Below are 20,764 nucleotides of genomic sequence, written 5' to 3' on the forward strand. Positions count from 1 at the left end.
ACCATTTAGGAAAAACTGCAAAGTGAAAAAAGAAGAAGAGAATCAAGACCAGAACACAACAGAACATCATCATTTAAAAGATAAGTCAAAAGAAAATAAACCACAGAGAAAATTGTGGGGTAGTAGCCAGAGAGACAAGAAGTGAGCCAGGAGCTATTTCTCATGGAAACAAACAAAGGAAACTCAAAGAGGGCAAAATGGCCAGTACTGTCCAGGGCCACAAAGCAATCGAGTAAGATGCAATTTGAGAGGGTCCAGTGGATTTGATAGCTAGTATTTTTAAGAATAGCCTCAGGGAAGAAGTGGCAATAGGGGAAAGATTGCAGTTGGGAAAGAAATGTGTGGGAGGAGAGGAAGTAGAGTCAGTGAATAAAGACAACTTTTCCTTAGCTTGGCTGGATAAAGGAGGAATATCTTGTGGTGATGTGAAGAATTCACAGAGGTAAAGTGAAGTGTTTGTTTCTTATGGAAACAGTAACTTGGGCTGAGGAAGAAAACAAAGAATGAGAGATTTAAGGGCAAAGAGTGAAGTAAGCAGAATATAAGTAATAAAGCAACACATGGAAGAAAGGGGGTAATCGATGGAGTAAAATTACTGAGAATTCAGATGAAATTAATAGCACAGGTTCAGAGAGTAGAGAGAAGGTAAGGATGGGTATAACTGAAGATGAGTTTGTGGGTTAAGAAAATGTATTTTCTTAAGAGAACTCACACCTAATGACTGCTGTTTTATCAGTGAAATAAGAAACAAGGTCATCTGATTATAGGGGAGCAGTGAGGAATCTCAGATTGAAGAAAGTGGTAAACATTTTTAATAGGTGTGGAGAAGGACAATGCAAGAGAAGGCTGACTACACAAAAAAGAGTGATGAGATTGTAGAAAAGCAGAGGGGGATACAGCTGAGATTTCATACCAATTGTTTGTAATGTCCAGAGTCAGTAAAATTGACAGCAATTTTCTCCAGCTATGTTAATTAACCTGAGAATAGGAATAGAAAATACAAATGGTCATATACATAAATAGGGATTTGTGGGGCCCAGGTATCAGTAATGCTATTAGGGGCAATTAGAGTGAAGCCGTTGGAATGAAGCACCTTGGAGTTCAGGGTGATAAAAATGAAGCCAAGACGAAACCATCTGGAGAAAAGGAAGGAGTCACGGATTGGAACTATATTCTTTTTTTTTTTTTTTTTTTTTTTTTGAGACAGAGTCTTACTCTGTTGCATAGGCTGGAGTGCAGTGGTGCCATCTTAGCTCATTGCAACCTCTGCCTCCCAGGCTTAAGCAATTCTCCCACCTCAACCTCCTGAGTAGCTGGGATTATAGGTGTGCAGTACCATGCCAGGCTAATTTTTTGTATTAGGTCGGTGCAAAAGTAATTGTGGCTTTTACCATTCGTTTTATGGCAAACACCATAATTACTTTTGCACCAACCTAATATTTTTAGGAGAGACGGCATTTTGCCCTGTTGCCCAGGCTGGTCTGGAACTCCTGACTTCAAGTGATCCATCTGCCTCAGCTTCCCAAAGTGCTGAGATTATGGGCATGAGCCATGGTACCCAGCCCTAGAACTAATTCTCTTTTGTATGTGTACCGTAGAACCAATTAAATGCCCTCATAACCCAGAATTGAAGTGTTGATTTACTGCCAATTTAATGGAAAACATATTACCCTCCAGAAGCAACGAATGAATTGTATGAGTCTACTATGAATGGATAGTGCTATACTCAAGTTTCCCAATTCTCCATTTTCTGCCACAGGAGCAGCATAAACATAAGGCTAAAGCCTATGCTAGTGATGTGTGAAGCTTTAAATCAGGGCAAATATTCAAGAGAAAAGAATAATTCACAAAATAATCCTTTTCTCTTTTTCATTGTAAAGTGAGCATCTGCTTGTTCCATGTTCACTGTTTCTTCTTTCTTGTTTTCAGAAACCCTGTCAATGAAGACAATCAAGATGGTGTCATGCACTCTGATGGTAAAGGACAAAAACATATTTTATTTATTTATTTGTAAACTCAGGTACAGAAGTTTGAGCTATTCATTCTTATAGGTTCATTAATAGGTCATTATTATCATTGGTCTGTGCAGGGCCCCTCTCTTGTTTCATTTGTTTATTCCCTCTTATCCTCATAACTCACTTCCTTTCTCCTCCTTCCTTACTACAGACAAATATTCGAACATATTTAATGTGTATGCGTGTTTGCACAAATTCTTCACATATTGTGACGTGTATGCATCTATTTAGTTCACAGAAAGCATATATTATAGGTTTCTCTAGTATTTTTGTACAATCGGGATAATGTGGTTTTGGGGCCCGTTCATATCACTATGTGTGTGGGTAGTCTGTTGCTGTTAACGACTGCACAGTACTCCATGGTAGGCATCCATATTTCACTTGCCTCAAACTCACTGGTACCACAAACAACAATGCAATGCACCTTCTTGTATACATCCCCATGCGGACATCTCAGAGACTTACCTTTAAGATATATATCCCGCAGTGGAATGGTTGCTCAGAACTATGGAATACTTAGATTGACCGAGTATGACTGGCATGCTCTCCAGAAGAGGTTGACCGAGTATGACTGGCATGCTCTCCAGAAGAGGTTGACCGAGTATGACTGGCATGCTCTCCAGAAGAGATGCATCTCTCTACACTCTCATCAATCGGTCCTGTTATTCAGTTTTCCATTTTTCTCTTATGTGTATCAAATTATATCTCCTTTGAATTTCTATATCTCTGCTTACTCTTGAGTTTGAGCACTTTATTTGCTTATAAGCCTTTGTGGTTTCTTCTTCTGTAAGTTGCCAGTTTCTACCTTTTGACCATTTTTTTCTTGGAAGTGGTATATTTTTCTAGTTGACTTGTAGGAGTTCCTTTATATTTCAGACATTAATGTCATGTTAATTTCCAACACTGCAAATATCTTCTCCCATTCGGTCAGTTATCTATTAACTTAGCCCATGCTGTCCTTCATTGAATGTAAATAAATTTTGATATAATCAAATGTATTAATTTTGCCTTGTCATTTATGCTATTAAGAAATCCTTTTTCCTGGAAAATAAGAATATTCTCATTTTTTTCCTGTAGACTTTATCACATGAATATATTTAGGTCTTTGATCTCTTTGCAGTTCCCTTTGAGGAGTTAGTAGAAATCCAGGATTGCCTCATGCATGGAGCCAGTTTTCTCTTTGCTGTCCTCTAAACAATCCATCATTTTCTCATTAATTTAGAGTGCTACCTTTATATTATATCAGCTCTATGTGTGTGTATGTGTATATTATGGGCCTGTTTATGTACATTTGTGTATGTCACTGAATTTTCTGCTCTATTACATTGGTCTATTTGCCTGTTCTTATACAAACACCACACTGTTTTTATTATTAATATTATTATATTATTCCTCTTGATATTGGATTGTGTTTCAATATTCAGTAATTAGTTTTGATATTACACTGAACTCTTGAGTATTAATTTTTTTAAATCCAATTAACTTGATTTGTTTGATACATAAAAACAAATCCTTGGGAACTAATAAGTAAAAAGGTGTGAAACAGTGACCTTTTTTATACCTTGTTCCATACAAGCGCATAAAGGTAATAGTGTATTAATTATTTATTGGCCTTTGCATTATTTGATGAAAGCCAATTAAATGATTTTATAATTAAGTCACCATCATCAAATAAAAGCCATAGTAAAGATCTAAAGTACATATTTTATTTTCTATTTCTGTATCTTTGATAAAGCATTAAGTTCTGTTAGATTATGAACTATTTTGAATATCATTATATTATATCCAATAATCTTACATTAAAGTGCTTCCTTATTACAAATTTATTAAAATTTTTTTTTTAATATTTTAGGTGCTGGAAACCTAGATGAGGTCAGATTTTTCTCTCTTCTTATATTATACTGATATAATTAGAATATTTCACAAGTATTATGATTCACTCCATATTGGTACAAACCAAACAGATGAAAATTCTTATGAGTAATGATAGTTTTCCATTTCTAATCTTATTTCATCTAAAATGCTTAAGACGTTACACACCAATCATCACACTGACTCATTATAATGCTGTAGTGCTGAACATAAACTTAAGTCTGACTACACGTCTGATTTATATAGCAAGATAGAAAAGGAAATCTTTTTGTTTTTGCTTTCCCAGTCTATTTCTAAGGAGAAAAAAAATATTTTAAACAAGCCAAACTTACATACAATGCAAGTTGTTTTACTGAGTATTTGAATTATTCTTTCAAAAATAATTCATAGTATGGTTCCTTTAAGTATTTATTCCTCTGGACCATTTAATACGTGGTTCAAATTATAAAAAATTTACATTCTTGCCTTTATTTTAAGTCTAAGCAATGTAATATATGTGTGTTAACTTTTTAAATAACAAAAATTAATCATTATCAATATTTTTCTTTACAGGAACAAGAGAGTGAAGGAGAAACATATGAAGACATGTATGAATTACACTTTTTACCATGGCAGTTTTCTTCAAAGATGAATACAATGTTTTGTATGAGGGATAGTGGATACATAACAACACTAGGAGGGAAGCTTGATTTTTTTCAAATGACTGTCATATAACTTTTATTTCAATTTAAAGGACCAAAAATTATTTAGTTCTCTAAGAGTTCTACGAAGAACTCTGTTAAAAAGCTGTTGTATGAGAGGCCAGAGAAGTGCCTATGAGATAAACCACAGTCAGGAAATCAAAGACAGAAATCTGATTTCTTACTCTTAGTGTATCCTTGTGCAGATGAGTTCATTTACATTACGCCTTCTTCACCTGAACAGAGCTCCACCCACAGGGGTGCTATGAAAAATAATTTATCATGGCGCCCAGATGCCAAAGTGTCAGCTGCTAAAGTGGAAAGATGTTAAAAAAAGAAGTTTCTTGGAAAAGAAATTTCTTGGAAAGTGGGTGAAAGTAGAAATGAATATATTATCTTACTTTATCATATGTTGATCTCAGATACCTTAATTTTCTCTACCCGGTGTTTATTCAACTAACTCTGACTCAAGTTTCAGAGCCAAGGTTTGCATGTGTACCTGTGAATGCACAGGCACAGGTGCATATGAAAGAGAGAAAAAGAGACAAATTCTATTTATGCGAACATACAGCAAGAATGGGGCCTTTATAAATGGTAGCTTCCACTTGTTGGCACAAGTTGTCAGGGAAAGCAGAGCCTTTGGAAGATATCCTCAGCTGTGTGCCTCCTACTGGTTTTAAAAATAATCTCACACATTCTGGATTTTGAGAACCTTTGCCTTTTTACCTTTATCTGTACTTCAGATACCACCTTTTCTGCTATGAGTAGAAACTTCTAGGTAGGGAGTTCTGACACATCAACACCTGCAGATGCGAAAACAACCTAACAATTTTTATTCACAGAGAAGCATCCAAAGAAAGAGAGAAGAAAAGAGAAAAGGAGGAAAAGAAGAGGTTAGAGCTGGAGAAAAAGGAACAGAAAGAGAAAGAAAAGAAAGAACAAGAAATAAAGAAGAAATTTAAAGTAAGGGCTTGCTTGCTAATGGGTGAAAGAATGACATCTTTTTATACCTTTCACACAAAAGGGGTACCATTCTTGAAACCTTACATAGTTGAAGAATTACTCATTGTTTTCTAAAGAGTAATTATCTTCATAAAAGTACTTTTTTGTCCAATACACCATCTTATCCCTTAACTAATATAATAAAATTTTTAAAAATATGGTGGTTCATAATTAGTGGGCACCCAGGAAATTTATGTGGATTGAGTGAATGAATATTTACTTTTTCAGACCCATCTTGGCTCTCCCCATAATGCATTTCATATTAGCCTGCTTATACTATGAATTAGCATCACACACATAAATATCCCTATGGTATGTATTATAGTGGGATATTGGACACAGGTGTCTCCAGGGTGAACCAGACCTGTCTCAGAATAAGATTTCCATCAGCTACTCTAATTGCTAGTATCTAAACATGAGTTACATTATTGCCTTTATTTTAAGTCTGTGTACATGCTGACTTCTGATACCTGCTGTTTCTCATCCCTCTTTGTCTATGTGGATTCTGACCCCTCTATTCTCTGATCTCTGGTAATTGTGTGTTTTCTACCATTACTACCACCAGTAAACGCTACACTCATGGGCTATTTTCTCCTGGCTACACTATCTTTGATGACATGGCTCATCTGGCATGGGTCTGGCATGTCAGACATATTTAGGGTGATTATCTGAATTACAAAATTATTCTTTCAAAAAGAATTCACAGTATGCTTTCTTTAAATATTTATTTCTCTGGAGCATTTAATATGTGGCTCAAATTTTTAAAAAATGATTTATATATAACTTCCCAGAATATTTATTGTATTAAAGCAAAGGTTCAAAGCATGGTGCAAGGAAAACATATAGCATTAAGTCAGTTAGACGAACTGATTCAAATTCCAGTGGTACATACAAGTTATGTAATCTTGGGCTTATCACTTAACTTTTCTGAGCCACTGATGCTTAATCTTTTAAGGGAGAATAAATGATACTACTCCAGAAAGTGTGTTACGGAACTAAAATAATGCATAGCAGGCACTGTATCATAAGATTCTCATTTGATTTTGAAAAAGCTCGCTATATATAAGTAAAATTATGATTACAGTATTAATATTAGAACATTTTACTTACACAGAATGCATGACTACCAATGTTTATATTTTCAAGGGAAAAAATAATTTCAGTTAATTTATGAAAAATCTTTATAGCATACTTTCCATGGAGAGCTTGTTTGTAGATTTAAAGGAATTATGTGAAGTTTTTCCATATGTTTCTTTTGGAGAAATCAGCTTTACATTATTTCACTCATTCATTCAAATAATATTTTTAGTGAGAAAAGATAGGGTATGGAAATCATACCATTAAATATGAACTTAAAAGTCTGTCAAGACTAGGACTTCACCACCTATATTCCTTTCACAAGATGATAATACATAATAGGTAAAAAAAAAAAAAAATTAAATAAATATGAGAACTGAGCCTCATCAGCATCATGGCATATCATAATTTAACTTACATTCTTTTCTTTATTTCTTAGTGGTACATGATAATGATATATGTTTATAATTAATGTCATCATAAATTCAATAAATTAAAGGTAGAGCTTCTTCAAAAGTCGTAATGCATATTTGCATATTTGCATATCAAAAGATTCAAGAAATTCTGTTGAAAAGACACCAATTTAGGATTAGAAAATTAAGAATATGGGATTCATGGTCTAACCAAGATCATTACCCTTCTATCAATAAGCCACCATACTATTCAGAATATTAATTTTAAAGACCTCATGTAACATTTGCTTGCTATTTTTTGATTTGCAAGCTCATTTCTGAAATTTTGTCTTGTTTACAGCAGGTAATGTCTGCTTCAATTTTACAAACAATGAAAGGGGAAAAAACTCCATCTTCCAAATGGAATCCTGGCATATTCCATAAAGACACGTAGCACACAGCATGGATTGTTGTACATAAGTGCTATTCAGTTATTGGGGGCTGCCTTTACAGGCCTCTTGCAGAATTCCTAGGCCAACAGATCCCTGCCTCACTCTCCTGACCCCATGCACATATTCACCTGTCCTTAACTGGTCCTGCTTGGCCCCTGTAATTTTTTCCTAACCCCTCCTGTAAGAAAAGCATTCACCCTCAATTTCTTTTCTTTTTTTTTTTTTTTTTTTTTTTTTTTGAGACGGAGTCTTGCTCTGTCGCCCAGACTGGAGTGCAGTGGCCGGATCTCAGCTCACTGCAAGCTCTGCCTCCCGGGTTTATGCCATTCTCCTGCCTCAGCCTCCCGAGTAGCTGGGACTACAGGCACCCGCCACCTCGCCCGGCTAGTTTTTTGTATTTTTTAGTAGAGACGGGGTTTCACCGCGTTAGCCAGGATGGTCTTGATCTCCTGACCTTGTGATCCGCCCGTCTCGGCCTCCCAAAGTGCTGGGATTACAGGCTTGAGCCACTGCGCCCAGCCCCCAATTTCTAGTTAAACCCTGTAAATGTTGGTTATAGGTAGGTTCACAAGTTGTAGATTTAGTATCTTTCAAAATTGCATTCCTTGAAGATTTTCTAAATTATAAGGAAATCTTTTCTGATTATTGTTTTCTCTTTGCAGCTAACAGGCCCTATTCAAGTCATCCATCTTGCAAAAGCTTGTTGTGATGTCAAAGGAGGAAAGAATGAACTGAGCTTCAAGCAAGGAGAGCAAATTGAAATCATCCGTATCACAGACAACCCAGAAGGAAAATGGCTGGGCAGAACAGCCAGGGGTTCATGTGAGTGCAAATTTTTCTATGGCTTCAAAGTGTTTTCTTTGTGAGGCAATATTCAATGTGCATGTTCCTCCAGAACTCCTCATAGGCACCAAGTTCGGAGTACTTTACAGAGTGGACAAAGGGAGGAAAATGTTAAATGGCAGGTATAGTTCCGTCTTCACCTCATCTGTTATCTTCATTGTGGGAAACAATGTAAAGTTTTATATTATTCCAGGAGGAACAAACAGCATTAGGTTTTTCATTGATGTTAAAAAGAAAAAATGCTTCATGTGAATCACTTTAGAATATTTAAAATAGAAGGTAGGCTTACATTAAACTACAACAGGATTAGACTTTGACAGAGTACAGTAAAATGTGGGTCTACCTGGGAGGTCTACAAATCAGAACTACAAGAAAATAAATCAGGGGAAAGTTTAAAGAGCAAATGTGCAATCGATATTTTATTCACAACTTTAAAATATTTAAACTACAGTTGCCTGAACATAAACCTTTCCCTTTTTGGTAGATGGCTATATTAAAACAACTGCTGTAGAGATTGACTATGATTCTTTGAAACTGAAAAAAGACTCTCTTGGTGCCCCGTCAAGACCTATTGAAGATGACCAAGAAGTATATGATGATGTTGCAGAGCAGGATAATATTAGCAGGTACGTGCAAGTGCATATTGTAGAACAGATCAAACTGTCTCCTTGTCAGAAATTTTGTATATTAAGATCCTAGAATTTTACCCTCCATAACTCCTACTGCTCTCTATCACTAAACTAAATGACCACTTAAAATAACCCCAACATGAGTGAAAGGTCATTTGAAACTCTATAGTCTTTCTTTTGATTATATGCATCAAATGCTACTTGAAATATAGTGGGCCATTTGCCAGATCTTGTAAAATGTGTTGTCATTCTAAAACACTTTTATAATGTTCATTATGACTTGATTTTAGGGATATGCCTAATAGAAATATGATTTGGTAAAATATGAAGCATAAAATATAAAATTTAGCCCATTTTTTCTCATAGATCTCTGATTCTAAATATATTTGTTATTTTTTGAAAATATGACAAAAAATGATTTTTATGGTAACCTCAGTTTGCTCTTTAAAAGTAAAAACTCTGTTTTTTTTTTAATGATCCCTAGGTATCAATTAAGGGTCTAACTTTCCATGGCCCATTTCACTAGATTAAAATGATCTTCACTTCAAGAATTATGGGAACACCTTCCTGGTATAGAGGAACAGAATAGAACATCTTTTCTGGAGGACCAATGAGAAGAGATTGGCCATGCCTCCCTTGTACCTCTCCTTCTCTTCTTTCCTTTCTCAGTCTTCTGCTTCCTTTCTCTCTCCATCTCTCCTCTTCTTCTTTTTGTTCCAGCTCTTATTTTTGTCATTCTTTTGTCTCTTTTGTACTTTTCTGTTCCCTTTCTCCATTCATTCTTTCTTTCCTCCAATACTTCCATTTTCAGTTAAAGCCATAATCCCCTCAAGTTGAAAGGAAAAAAGAAGGAAAATCTCTAGTCCAGTTCAGAATTTTTATTTTTTTGATGACCCCCTTGTAAAACTAGGAAACCCCCATTGTGATCCTAAAATACATAACCTGTGCTAGCTCTTCACCTGGGTAAAACTGTGTCTGCATTCTTCAAAACTCAAATTCCAAAGGAAGCAATCTTCACTGTCAGCCATTTCTAAAACTCCAAATTAGTAATACACTGAAAAAGCACATGAAGAATTAAATATTCCTCTTATGATCTTTTATATCAGAGTATCAATTAAACTTGTTATGCCACGTTCTAGCAGTTTTGTCTTTCTAAAATGAATTATAGTCTGCTATGGCTTCTTACCATGTTCTAAACATAAATTATGCAACATATACCAAAATATACAATGCATACACTAGAGTTTGGAGATCATTAATTGACTTTAGTAAAACATCAACCTAGTGTGAATCTGTAAATGCCAGTTTTCGGGTCAGATGAAGTTCCAAATTGTCATATTCTATAACTTCCAGAATTTTCATAAGTATGTCAAGTATATTACCAATGTATATACTTTGCATGTGCCTTTTGTTTGTTTTTCAAAAAGCACATTTCCTTAATTTTTGGTGAAAGAATTCCAGTTACATTAATGAACGCGTATTTACACTGTTGTGCATACTCAAGAAAAAATAATAAAACCAGGAAAAAATGATATTCTTAAAATGAAACTTTGTTTAACCATATTGGGTGACTATTTCCCAAAACTAGCATTATCACCTTTTCCCATTTTATTGAATCCATACATACCATAACTCTAAAAACCTGCTCTACTTTAGTAAACATGTAACAAAAAAAGAATCTTATATTTAGTAAAAGCAGGAAGTTAGAAGAGTTGTATGGTTTTAATGCTCAGTATCTTAAATGAGTATAGCTCCACAATATTTACTAGCATCTAGCCCTTCTTATGCACCCTTAATAAGAAAATTAAAGAAGAAGCCATTTCTATACATGTTTTATTTTTGAAACTGCAGCTGCTGCTGGCAGAGATCTCATAACAGAACATGCTTTGTTCTTAGAAAAAGGGAAGATGCTGAGTGTAGCCGGCAGCTTGCCCTGGCAAGAAGAGGAAGAGAAGGCATCATCTTCTCCCTCCTGCTCATGACTCCTGACTCAGGCACTCTACTGGCTCTTTCCTGATTCCCTAGAGTGAAGAGCAATGGCTGTGAGTGCTTCAAACTCAGGGAGCAGACTTGAGGCTTCAAAGCACAGCCCCTGACAGCTGTCCTTCTCTTTTTCTTCTCCACTAAAGCAGTATCTACAGCGAATATGAAACATTGAAGAAAAGGGAATTGCAAATGCAAATACCCTTCTACCATTTCATAGCAAACCTTCTTCCTTTCATATATACATCTCTCTCCCTCTCCTCTCCTGTCATGCCCTGCTCCTTCTACCTCTTCTTCACTTCGTCAAATATTATACATTCTAAACGACCATTTTAGGAAATTGAATAATTGCTCTAGACATGAAATAAAACAGGAGCTTTGCTCCTTATTCCAACAACCCTGTTCTTTGGAAATTGGTATAAAAATCCAAGATGAAAAGTATCTGCCAAGAGTGGCAGCCAAGCAGAATGCAGCTCTTCGCATAATTCCAACTGCCTGCTTCATGCATCAAGCTCAGAGGGAAGAGTCAGGAAAAATAAATGTCAAAATGGTACATAAGCAAGCGAGAGTGTACTGCAACTTCTTCAAAAAGCAGTTCCTTATTCATATAGGAAGACATTTACAGCATGTTTTCCTACAGAGTTCCTGACAGCAACTTTATGTTTTTATTTCAAATTTAACAGGAGATCTGCATCAGATCAATTTCACTTACTTTTAACGTTAGGAAATCAGATATGAGTACTATATAATTGTCCTCTAAGACACTAACATTAAACTGTTATCTGTTGCTGGCAGATTAACCAACGTGGAAAACTGGGGGTATAGTAAGTGCAGCTAGATGTAAAAGTGGGTGTAGTCAAGTCACTTAATTTCTCAGAGCCTGGTTTCTTTTCTGTATAATGAAGGAATTGAAGAGATGACTTCTGGGATTTTTTCCATTCTCACAGTCTACATTTCCTTTGATCTCACAGAAATCACATTTTAGTGGGAGATATAGGCAGGAAAAGAGACAATTATAACATAAATGCTAAAATAGAGAAAATATATAATGATATGAAACTAAATAAGAAACATAGGCAATCTGGATTTAGAGAGTCAGCAGTCATACCAAATAAAAGCCCCCTGAATGAGAATTCAAGTTTTTGAGTTCTCCCTTTAAAGAAAAATGACTGCTATTAGACTAAGAGTAAAATGCTATGGTCAAAATATATTGAAAGATAATTTAATTTAACACAATGATAATTGTGCTATGTGACTCATGGAATAATAATACCCTTGGGGCTTGTTTTAATGGTCCATCTAGTGAATGATGTAATAATGTATCATCTGAAAACAACCTCATAGAAAAATATCAAAAGCAAACAATATCATCATTTTGTATATCATATGTAGCATTATAATTAACTTAATTCTTGTTTTTGTTTGTTTTTTTGCCTTGTAATTACCCATCTCTGATGATAAGAAAGGTTTTTTCCTCTTCATATACAACATTCTAAGAACTTTCAACTGGAATGTTATTTCTCTTTTGAATAACTGATCAGAATATGTACCTGTCTTCTTCCTAGCTAAGTAATTCATAGATTAACTTCATATTTCTGGGTTTTTTTTCTAGCCACAGTCAGAGTGGAAGTGGAGGTAAGCCACACACTTCTTAAAATGATGTTTTACAATTGATACATATATTGGCATGTATTTATGGAGAACATGTGTTATTTTGTTACATGCATAGAATGGGTATTGTTCAAGTCAGTGTATTTAGGCTATCCATCATCATGAGCATTTATCATTTTTATGTGTTGAGAACATTTCGAGTTCTCATTTCTGGCTATTTTGAAATGTATAATGTATTGTTGTTAATTATAGTCACCCTACTCTACTATTAAGCATTAGAACTTATTCCTTCTATCTAACCGTATGCTTGTACCCATTCACCAATCTCTCTTCATGTCCCTCAAACACATTTTTACATCCCTTTCAGCCTCTGGTAACAATCACTACTCTCCACTTCCATGAAATAAACTTTTTTAGCTCCCACATATGTGTGAGTACATGCAGTATTTGTCTTTCTATATCTGACTTATTCCACTTAATATGACCTCCAGCTTCATCCATGTTGCTGCAAATGACATGATTTCATTCTTTTTTATGACCAAAGAGTATTTCATGGTGTATAGACCAAACTTTCTTTATCCATTCATCCAATGATAATTAGGTTGATTCTATATCTTTGCTACTGTGAATAGTGCTGCAATAAACTTGGGGGTGCAGATATCCATTTAATATACTGATTCCCTTTCGTTCAGAAAAATATCCAGTAGTGAGATTGCTGGATTGCATGATAGTTCTATTTTTAGTTTTTTTTTGAAAAATCTCCATAATGTTTTCCATAATGACTGTATGAATATATATTCCCACCGACAGTATGAGTTTCTGTTTTTCCACATCCTCGCCAGCATCTGTTATTATTTTTCTTTTTGATAACAGCCATTCTAATTGGGGTAAGATAATATCTCATTGTGGTTTTGATTTGCATTTCCCTGATGATTAGTGATGTTGAGCATTTTATCATATACCTGTTGGCCATTTGTATGTCTTCTTTTGAGAAATGTCTTTTTAGATCCTTTGCCTGCCTTTATATGGGATTGTTTGGGAATTTTGCTGTTGAGTTGATTGAGTTTTTGTATATTCTGAATATTCATCCCTTTGGGGATGAATAGTTTGCAAATGTTTTCTCCCATTCACTCTGTTGATTGTTTGCTTTGCCGTACAGAAGCTTTTAGTTTAATATAATCCCATTTGTCTATTTTTGTTTTTGTTGCCTGTGCTTTTGGGGTGTTAGTCATGAAATCTCTACCTAGACCAATATCTTAGAATGTTTTCTCTATGTTTTCTTATAGTTGTTTTATACTTTTAGGTCTTATGTTTAAATCCTTAATCCATCTTGAGTTGATTTTTGTATATGGTGAGACATGGGGCCTAGTTTTATTCTTTTACATATGGATATCCAGTTTTCTCAGCACCACTTACTGATGAGGGTGTTTTTTTCCCCAGTGTATGCTCTTGGTGCCTTTTTCTAAAATCAGTTGGCTATAAATATGTGGCTTTATTTCTGGGTTCTCTATTCTGTTTCATTGGTTTTTGTTTCTGTTTTTATACCAACGGTGTGCTGTTTCGGTTACAACAGCCTGTAATATAATTTGAAGTCAAGGAGTGTGATGCTTCCAGCTTTATTCTTTTTGCTCAGGATTGCTTTGGCTATTAATGCTCTTTTTTATTGCATACAAATTTAAGGGGTTTTTTTCCTATTCTGTGAAAAATGATATTGGTATTTTGATAGGGATTACATTAAATTTGTAAATTGATTTGGGTAGTATGGTCCTTTTAACGATATTAATTATACTCATATGTGAGTATGGGAAACCATGCACTTTTATGAGTAACTTCTTCATAAGTCTCCATCATGTTTGTGTATATTAATGAAAAAAATGCTTTAGTTTACAAATAATGAGAGAGATCTTAATATGATGGAAAGAACACTAACTTGAGAGTCAATAAACTGGATTCTAGAGCTGGCCACCAAGTGACTCTGAGTAAACCACTTCTTTCTTTTAAGTTTGTTACAGATCATATGGTGACTCCACTCCAGTGTGTTCAGGACAGTCTTGATTTATGCCAGTCATCAGAGCACAATTAAAAACAACATTCTCCTTCACTTTCAGAAGTGTTTTTGTTTAGATGATAACCTATCTAGTCACCTTGACTATAACTCAATGGCCCCTATATTTCCCAGCACCAAAATAAGGGATTTGATCTAACACCTTGCAGTGCAAAAGTTCTCATACTAAAAGTCGAATTTCAAGGTCATTCTACATATTTTTTACACATAGAAACTACTCAATAAACAATTGTTAAGTAAATATCTGTCAAATAGCAAGTCTTCTGAGGAGCGTAGAATAACAAATGAAACTGCAAACAGTTTAACTTTCAAAAATGTGTATTTAAAAAGTCACTTTTCACTTCTTTCTGTTTCAACCACCATCAATATTTACAAATTCACCTTTCATCCCACTGCTTTTCTTCACTTGTGTCCTGATCAGTATCTTTTCCTAAATGTCTCCTGACCATTAACTAGTTAGCTAGATTTATATCACCTCCTCACTTCTTTTTCCACAATAAATATTTAACTCCATCCCCTATTTAAGTTTACTTTTTCCAATGTTTTTGTACCCTCATTCCTTTCAACTGAAGTCCACAGTGCCTCTTAGCCCTCATTTTGTTATTGTAATTTCACCCCTAAGAATTCTTTATAAAATGATCAACAAAGTAAGTAATTATGGGATAGTAGGAAAATAGTGTTTTTTTATTTAAATGGCTTATATGAAAGTGAAATGTTCTCTGCAGTTAAATAAGGACGATTTATAATGAAAACCTGAGTGATCATTACATAACCAAATTATAAAATTAACAGAAGGTTTTCCTCCAATCCAAATGAAGGGATATTCCCTCCACCACCAGATGATGACATTTATGATGGGATTGAAGAGGAAGATGCTGATGATGGGTAAGAATAATCAGTGAACTGCTTTTTGCAAATTATTATATATACATTGAAATTTAGTTTTGATTTCCAGTTAAAATAAAAAGCAGAAAATAGTGTCCTTTCTTACATTACCCCAAATGATTTGAATGTTTAATTAACAACAGTTGTAAACCGGGAAGTGTAATTGCACCACACTTCAAACAAAATGTTTGATTGTTTGGAAGAACCTCAATAACTATAGCAAAACAAGTGAAATGAAAAAAAAAAAAGATAAATTACAGGTGTTGAGGATATTTTTAAGCCTTTTCTAATAAAGTCTTTATTGATCAATAATTTACTTTTACAACAGTCCCTGAAGAGTTTATCAGTTGCATGGCTATCCCTTGTGTAATAACATGATTATAATATAGGAAACCCAAATAAATTGAGACCTATGCTACCTATGGCAGAACCAGAATTGAATACTTAATCTTTTAGCTTAACAATAAATATCTGCTCATTTATAATAATTATAACAATTTATAAAAATAAAAATACTTTAGGTCAGTAAGAAAATAAATTTGCTTTTTCCATTTTAAATGGCATATTTAAAAGTTTAAGGTTTCTTTCTTTTTTCTTTTTTTTTTTTTTTTTTGAGACTTGAGTTTTGCTCTGGTTGCCCAGGCTAGAATGCAATGGCACGATCTCGGCTCACCGCAACCTCCACCTCCCAGGTTCAAACGATTCTCCCGCCTCAGCCTCCCAAGTGGTTGGGTTTACAGGCATGCGCCATCACACCTGGCTTATTTTGTATTTTTAGTAGAGATGGGTTTTCTCCATGTTGGTCAGGCTGGTCTCGAACTTCTGATCTTGGGTGATCTGCCTCCCCTAGCCTCCCAAAGTGCTGGGATTATAGACGTAAGCCAACATGCCCAGTCTAAGATTTCTTAATTACTTCATTTTAATCATAAATAAAGCAAAATTGATGCTCAAGTTTTTTTTTTTTTTTGAGACCAGGTCTCACTCTGTTGCCCAGGCTAGAGTGCAGTGGTAAGATCATAGCTCACTGTAGCCTCAAACTCCCAGGTTCAAGCAATCCTCCCACCTCAGCCTCTGAGCAGCTGGGACCACAGGTGTGCACCACTGGACCCAGCTAATGTTTTTTATTTTTAGTAGAGATGAGGTCTCACTATGTTGCCCAAGCTTGTTTCAAACTCCTGGGCTTAAGCAGTCCTCCCACCTTGGCTTCCCAAAGTGCCAGGATCACAGGTGTGAGCCACTGCACCCAGTTGTTTAAAACTTAATCCTTAGGGACTTGCTTCACATTTTAAAAAGTGGGAGAATTCTCATTTAATAGAAAAAAAAGATCAAGTTCATAGGAGCGGTATTCAATCACCACGATCTATAAACTTAATAACACTATTTTGTCCAATAAAATGAGTTGTTTACTGCCTGAATTATTAATGTGGTATAATTATAAGGAATCTGAATGTCCACACAATGTCTTCACTTGCCACTGATTATTACATTCTGATCAATGCCTGCATGCTCCAAAGCTCCACACTACAGGTTCAAGAGAAGAGTAATACGTGGTCCTGGGGGATTTTGAAGATGTTAAAGGGAAAAGATGACAAAAAGAAAAGTATACGAGAGAAACCTAAAGTCTCTGAGTCAGACAATAATGAAGGTTCATCGTAAGAGTCAATCAACCAAATCCAGTGTACAATAACTACACTAATATGTATTTAATCAAATGCTACTAATATTCTATAAGCAATAACCAAATTCTGATAGACTTAAATCACCTTAATGCAATTTTCTATTAATCACCTTAGCCCGGTTTATGGTGTCACCTTTATGGTCATGCGTTACATAAAAGAAGGCCAAGTACTCAGAAATCATCCTGCAGTTCAAAGATATATTTTACTTTCTTCACAAAAATGTGCAAAAACACACATGTACACATAAGTGCACACATACCCTCTCACGCTCATGCACACAGTCATACACAAACACTAACACACCCATTTAGTAGGACCTTTTAAAATACAGCATTACATCTGAAAACTCACAATTCCAATGCCACATTTTACTACAGAGTATTTTATATTGAATACTCTTCAAAATATACACTCTTTTTTAATAGTTTGAAATAAAGAACATAATTTTGAATTTTTTTCTAAATACAATAATTAAAGACTTTTAACTCTGTTACGCTATAATGATATATTAATAATTTTCCCTGTACTAAAAGTATTCTAAATATCTTAAGTTTGTCCAAGTAAAATCTAAGGCATAACTTTTATCATTCCATTCCAAAAATAACCCTTTAGTATACATTCCACATATATGAATTTGAAAAATCTTAATCATATTCCCTGGTACAAGAAAATCTTTCTGTTTTATATTTACCTCATGAATTCACCACATTTAGCTTAAGTCTTTATAAGATGTTAATTCCATATAGCATTCCCAATTGGGTTGTAAAACCCCAAAGCAACAAGTCAATACACAGTACACTTGAAATTCTAGGAAAACACAAGAAACCTTCTCTTCTCTTGAGCAGCATTACTCAAATATAACCCTTACTGAAAAATGAGAGGGTTTTTTTTTCTGCTTCAATTACATACTATCCAAATCTGATTTGGGATCATTTGAATTAATGATCCCTCACACTCTATTCTAACCAGTCATTTCTGTCCTGTGCACCATTCTTTCTGTGGGGGGTGTGTGTGTGTGTGGTGTGTATTTAGAAGTCATATTTCAGAAAATAGAAGCATGGGTCTTCTTATGTTGCAGCTAAATGCCACCTAATCCTGATTTCAGATCACTTTAATTAATAAGCTGTCACTCCCTGGTTTAAGTAAATATTCCTCTTACTCACCATTTTCCTTTTTGGGAATATATATGCACATATTGGGAAACATGGTCATATTCCTATGACCTCTGTTAATTTTGAGTCTCTATTTCTACTCTTTAAATAAGCAGTTTGGAGGCAGAGATATGTATGTCACAATGCCTCCAAAATACTGAATCCTTTTCATTTACTCTGGTGTGATATTATACCCAAACCTCATATAACAAATCTGGAAATTTTGATCCAATGGCTGTGGGCAAAATAAACCAATTGAGTATCTTGACTCTGCAAGTTTTGGCAAACATTTGGGGTTCAAAAATTGTCTTGCTAAGTTCCAAATTGATAAACAGAAACGGACTTAGCGGAGAAATGGAGGATGAGAAAGAAATAATGGTCAACAGATGAAGTAACCTAATATGCCTCCAGGCTGTTGCCTCTTTATACTCTCCTACATAACTGAATCAATTTCTGTGTTCATGTTAGTCTGATTATAATTGTGTTGTCACTTTCTTTGTAGTTTCCCTGCTCCTCCTAAACAATTGGGTAAGTAACAAAAACTAATAGTATGTTCTATATGTTCATTTCTTGCAGTGTGGTAGTGCGAAAGCATTGGATATAGTCACAGTAACTGCATTAAAGTCCTGACTCTGAAAATAATAAATTATGTAACCTTGAGCAAGTAACTTTACCATGGGTGGCCACAGGTGCTCAATGATAAAATAGCAAGATGAGAAAAATAAAAAAGATTGATAGTTTTTAAACTGTTCTTCCAGGAGCCACTATTGGGTTAGGGATAAGTGGGAAGGGATGAGCACCCATTTTCCCCGTGTCCCCCAGCCCCAATTCAGTCCAAGCTTGATACATGAGACTTCGGCATAAGGATATCTAAAAACATGCCAGATTACATGCCAGTAATGCTCTTCTAAATCTAATTTCTTTGAGTATTTAAATGGATAGTTTATATTGTATTTGGAAAATGTTAAATATAACAGCTGCTTTATACAATTTCAATCAGTTACTGTTTTTTCCCTGCTGAGACAGATCTTTAGATGTTTTTAAAATTTACTTTGAACAAAATAAAATGTTGTCTTAAGAATATTCAGGGACTTTCAAAAAGTTTATTTATTTTAACTTATAAGTATATTAAAAGAAAAACCAACACACAGGTAATCTATTCGTCTGTAGACCCTTTATCTGACATTAGAGCTTTCTTTTCAGTTATGTGAAAATATGTAAGGGATAAACTCAAACTGATCAGTGCCTGATAATAAGCTTGTATTCCAATCTATAATATTTTTAAAGTATTCAAAAAATTAACTCTTCAAAAAGTAGGTGTAAAATGGAACAAAAGTAATCGATTCTGTAAAAAATAAGGTTTTGTTAGAATTGCTTGTTGTTCTTAAATATGTTTTAAGTGCATGTGCACGGAGTAGTAGCGTTTGACCCTTCTAGATGATATTTTTCAAAGTATTTATGTTTCATACAGCTAACCAAGTTTCATCGTGTGAAATTAATTAACCTGAGTACACACGAGGGTGGAGGATATGGAGGGGGGGGAATTTATAAAGGAAATCAATTCCTTGCCACTACCAGAGAGCATTTAAACTTTTTACGGTAATGACTCCTTAAAATACTTGCAATTTCTTCAACTCAATCTCTTCAGCTTCATTGGCTGTAGAGCAATTAATAGTTGCAGAGAGTAAGCATTCTTCCTTAATTTTTTATTTATTTTATTATATTTTGTTTTGTTTTATTTTTGACACGGAGTCTCGCACTCTCGCCCAGGCTGGAGTGCAGTGGCGCAGTCTGGGCTCACAGCAAGCTCCGCCTCCCGGGTTCACGCCGTTCTCCTGCCTCAGCCTCCTGAGTAGCTGGGACTACAGGCGCCCGTCACCATGCCCGGCTAATTTTTTGTAATTTTAGTAGAGACGGGGTTTCACCGTGTTAGCCAGGATGGTCTCAATCTCCTAACCTTGTGATCCGCCCACGCTGACCATGGTACTGGTACCAAAACAGAGATATAGACCAATGGAACAGAACAGAGTCCTCAGAAATAATACCACACATCTACAGCCATCTGATCTTTGACAAACCTGAGAGAAACAAGAAATGGGGAAAGGATTCCCTATTTAATAAAGGGTGCTGGGAAAATTGGCTAGCCATAAGTAGAAAGCTGAAACTGGATCCTTTCCTTACTCCTTATACGAAAATTAATTCAAGATGGATTAGAGACTTAAATGTTAGACCTAATACCATAAAAATCCTAGAGGAAAACCTAGGTAGTACCATTCAGGACATAGGCATGGGCAAAGACTTCATGTCTAAAACACCAAAAGCAACGGCAGCAAAAGCCAAAATTGACAAATGGGATCTCATTAAACTAAAGAGCTTCTGCACAGCAAAAGAAACTACCATCAGAGTGAACAGGCAACCTACAGAATGG

General features: G+C 35.0%; 1 protein-coding gene across 5 annotated transcripts in view; it reads left to right on the forward strand.

Moving 5' to 3' along the window:
- FYB1 (FYN binding protein 1) overlaps positions 1-20,764 on the forward strand; it is a 164,566-nt gene that overhangs the window by 122,450 nt on the left and 21,352 nt on the right. For 3 of the 5 annotated variants that reach the window (XM_011726745.2, XM_011726746.3, XM_011726744.3), the window contains exons 4-13: positions 1,930-1,976; positions 3,868-3,887; positions 4,440-4,474; positions 5,410-5,530; positions 8,153-8,312; positions 8,818-8,959; positions 12,558-12,580; positions 15,440-15,506; positions 17,021-17,158; positions 18,839-18,864. In XM_011726745.2, the coding sequence (XP_011725047.1) occupies positions 1,930-1,976; positions 3,868-3,887; positions 4,440-4,474; positions 5,410-5,530; positions 8,153-8,312; positions 8,818-8,959; positions 12,558-12,580; positions 15,440-15,506; positions 17,021-17,158; positions 18,839-18,864 (779 nt within the window). The remainder of the gene's footprint in view (positions 1-1,929; positions 1,977-3,867; positions 3,888-4,439; positions 4,475-5,409; positions 5,531-8,152; positions 8,313-8,817; positions 8,960-12,557; positions 12,581-15,439; positions 15,507-17,020; positions 17,159-18,838; positions 18,865-20,764) is intronic. The other 2 variants (XM_071098989.1, XM_011726748.3) reach the window with 1 other exon arrangement.

Source organism: Macaca nemestrina, chromosome 6 (assembly GCF_043159975.1).
Source record: "Macaca nemestrina isolate mMacNem1 chromosome 6, mMacNem.hap1, whole genome shotgun sequence".
Classification (NCBI taxonomy): Eukaryota; Metazoa; Chordata; class Mammalia; order Primates; family Cercopithecidae; genus Macaca; species Macaca nemestrina.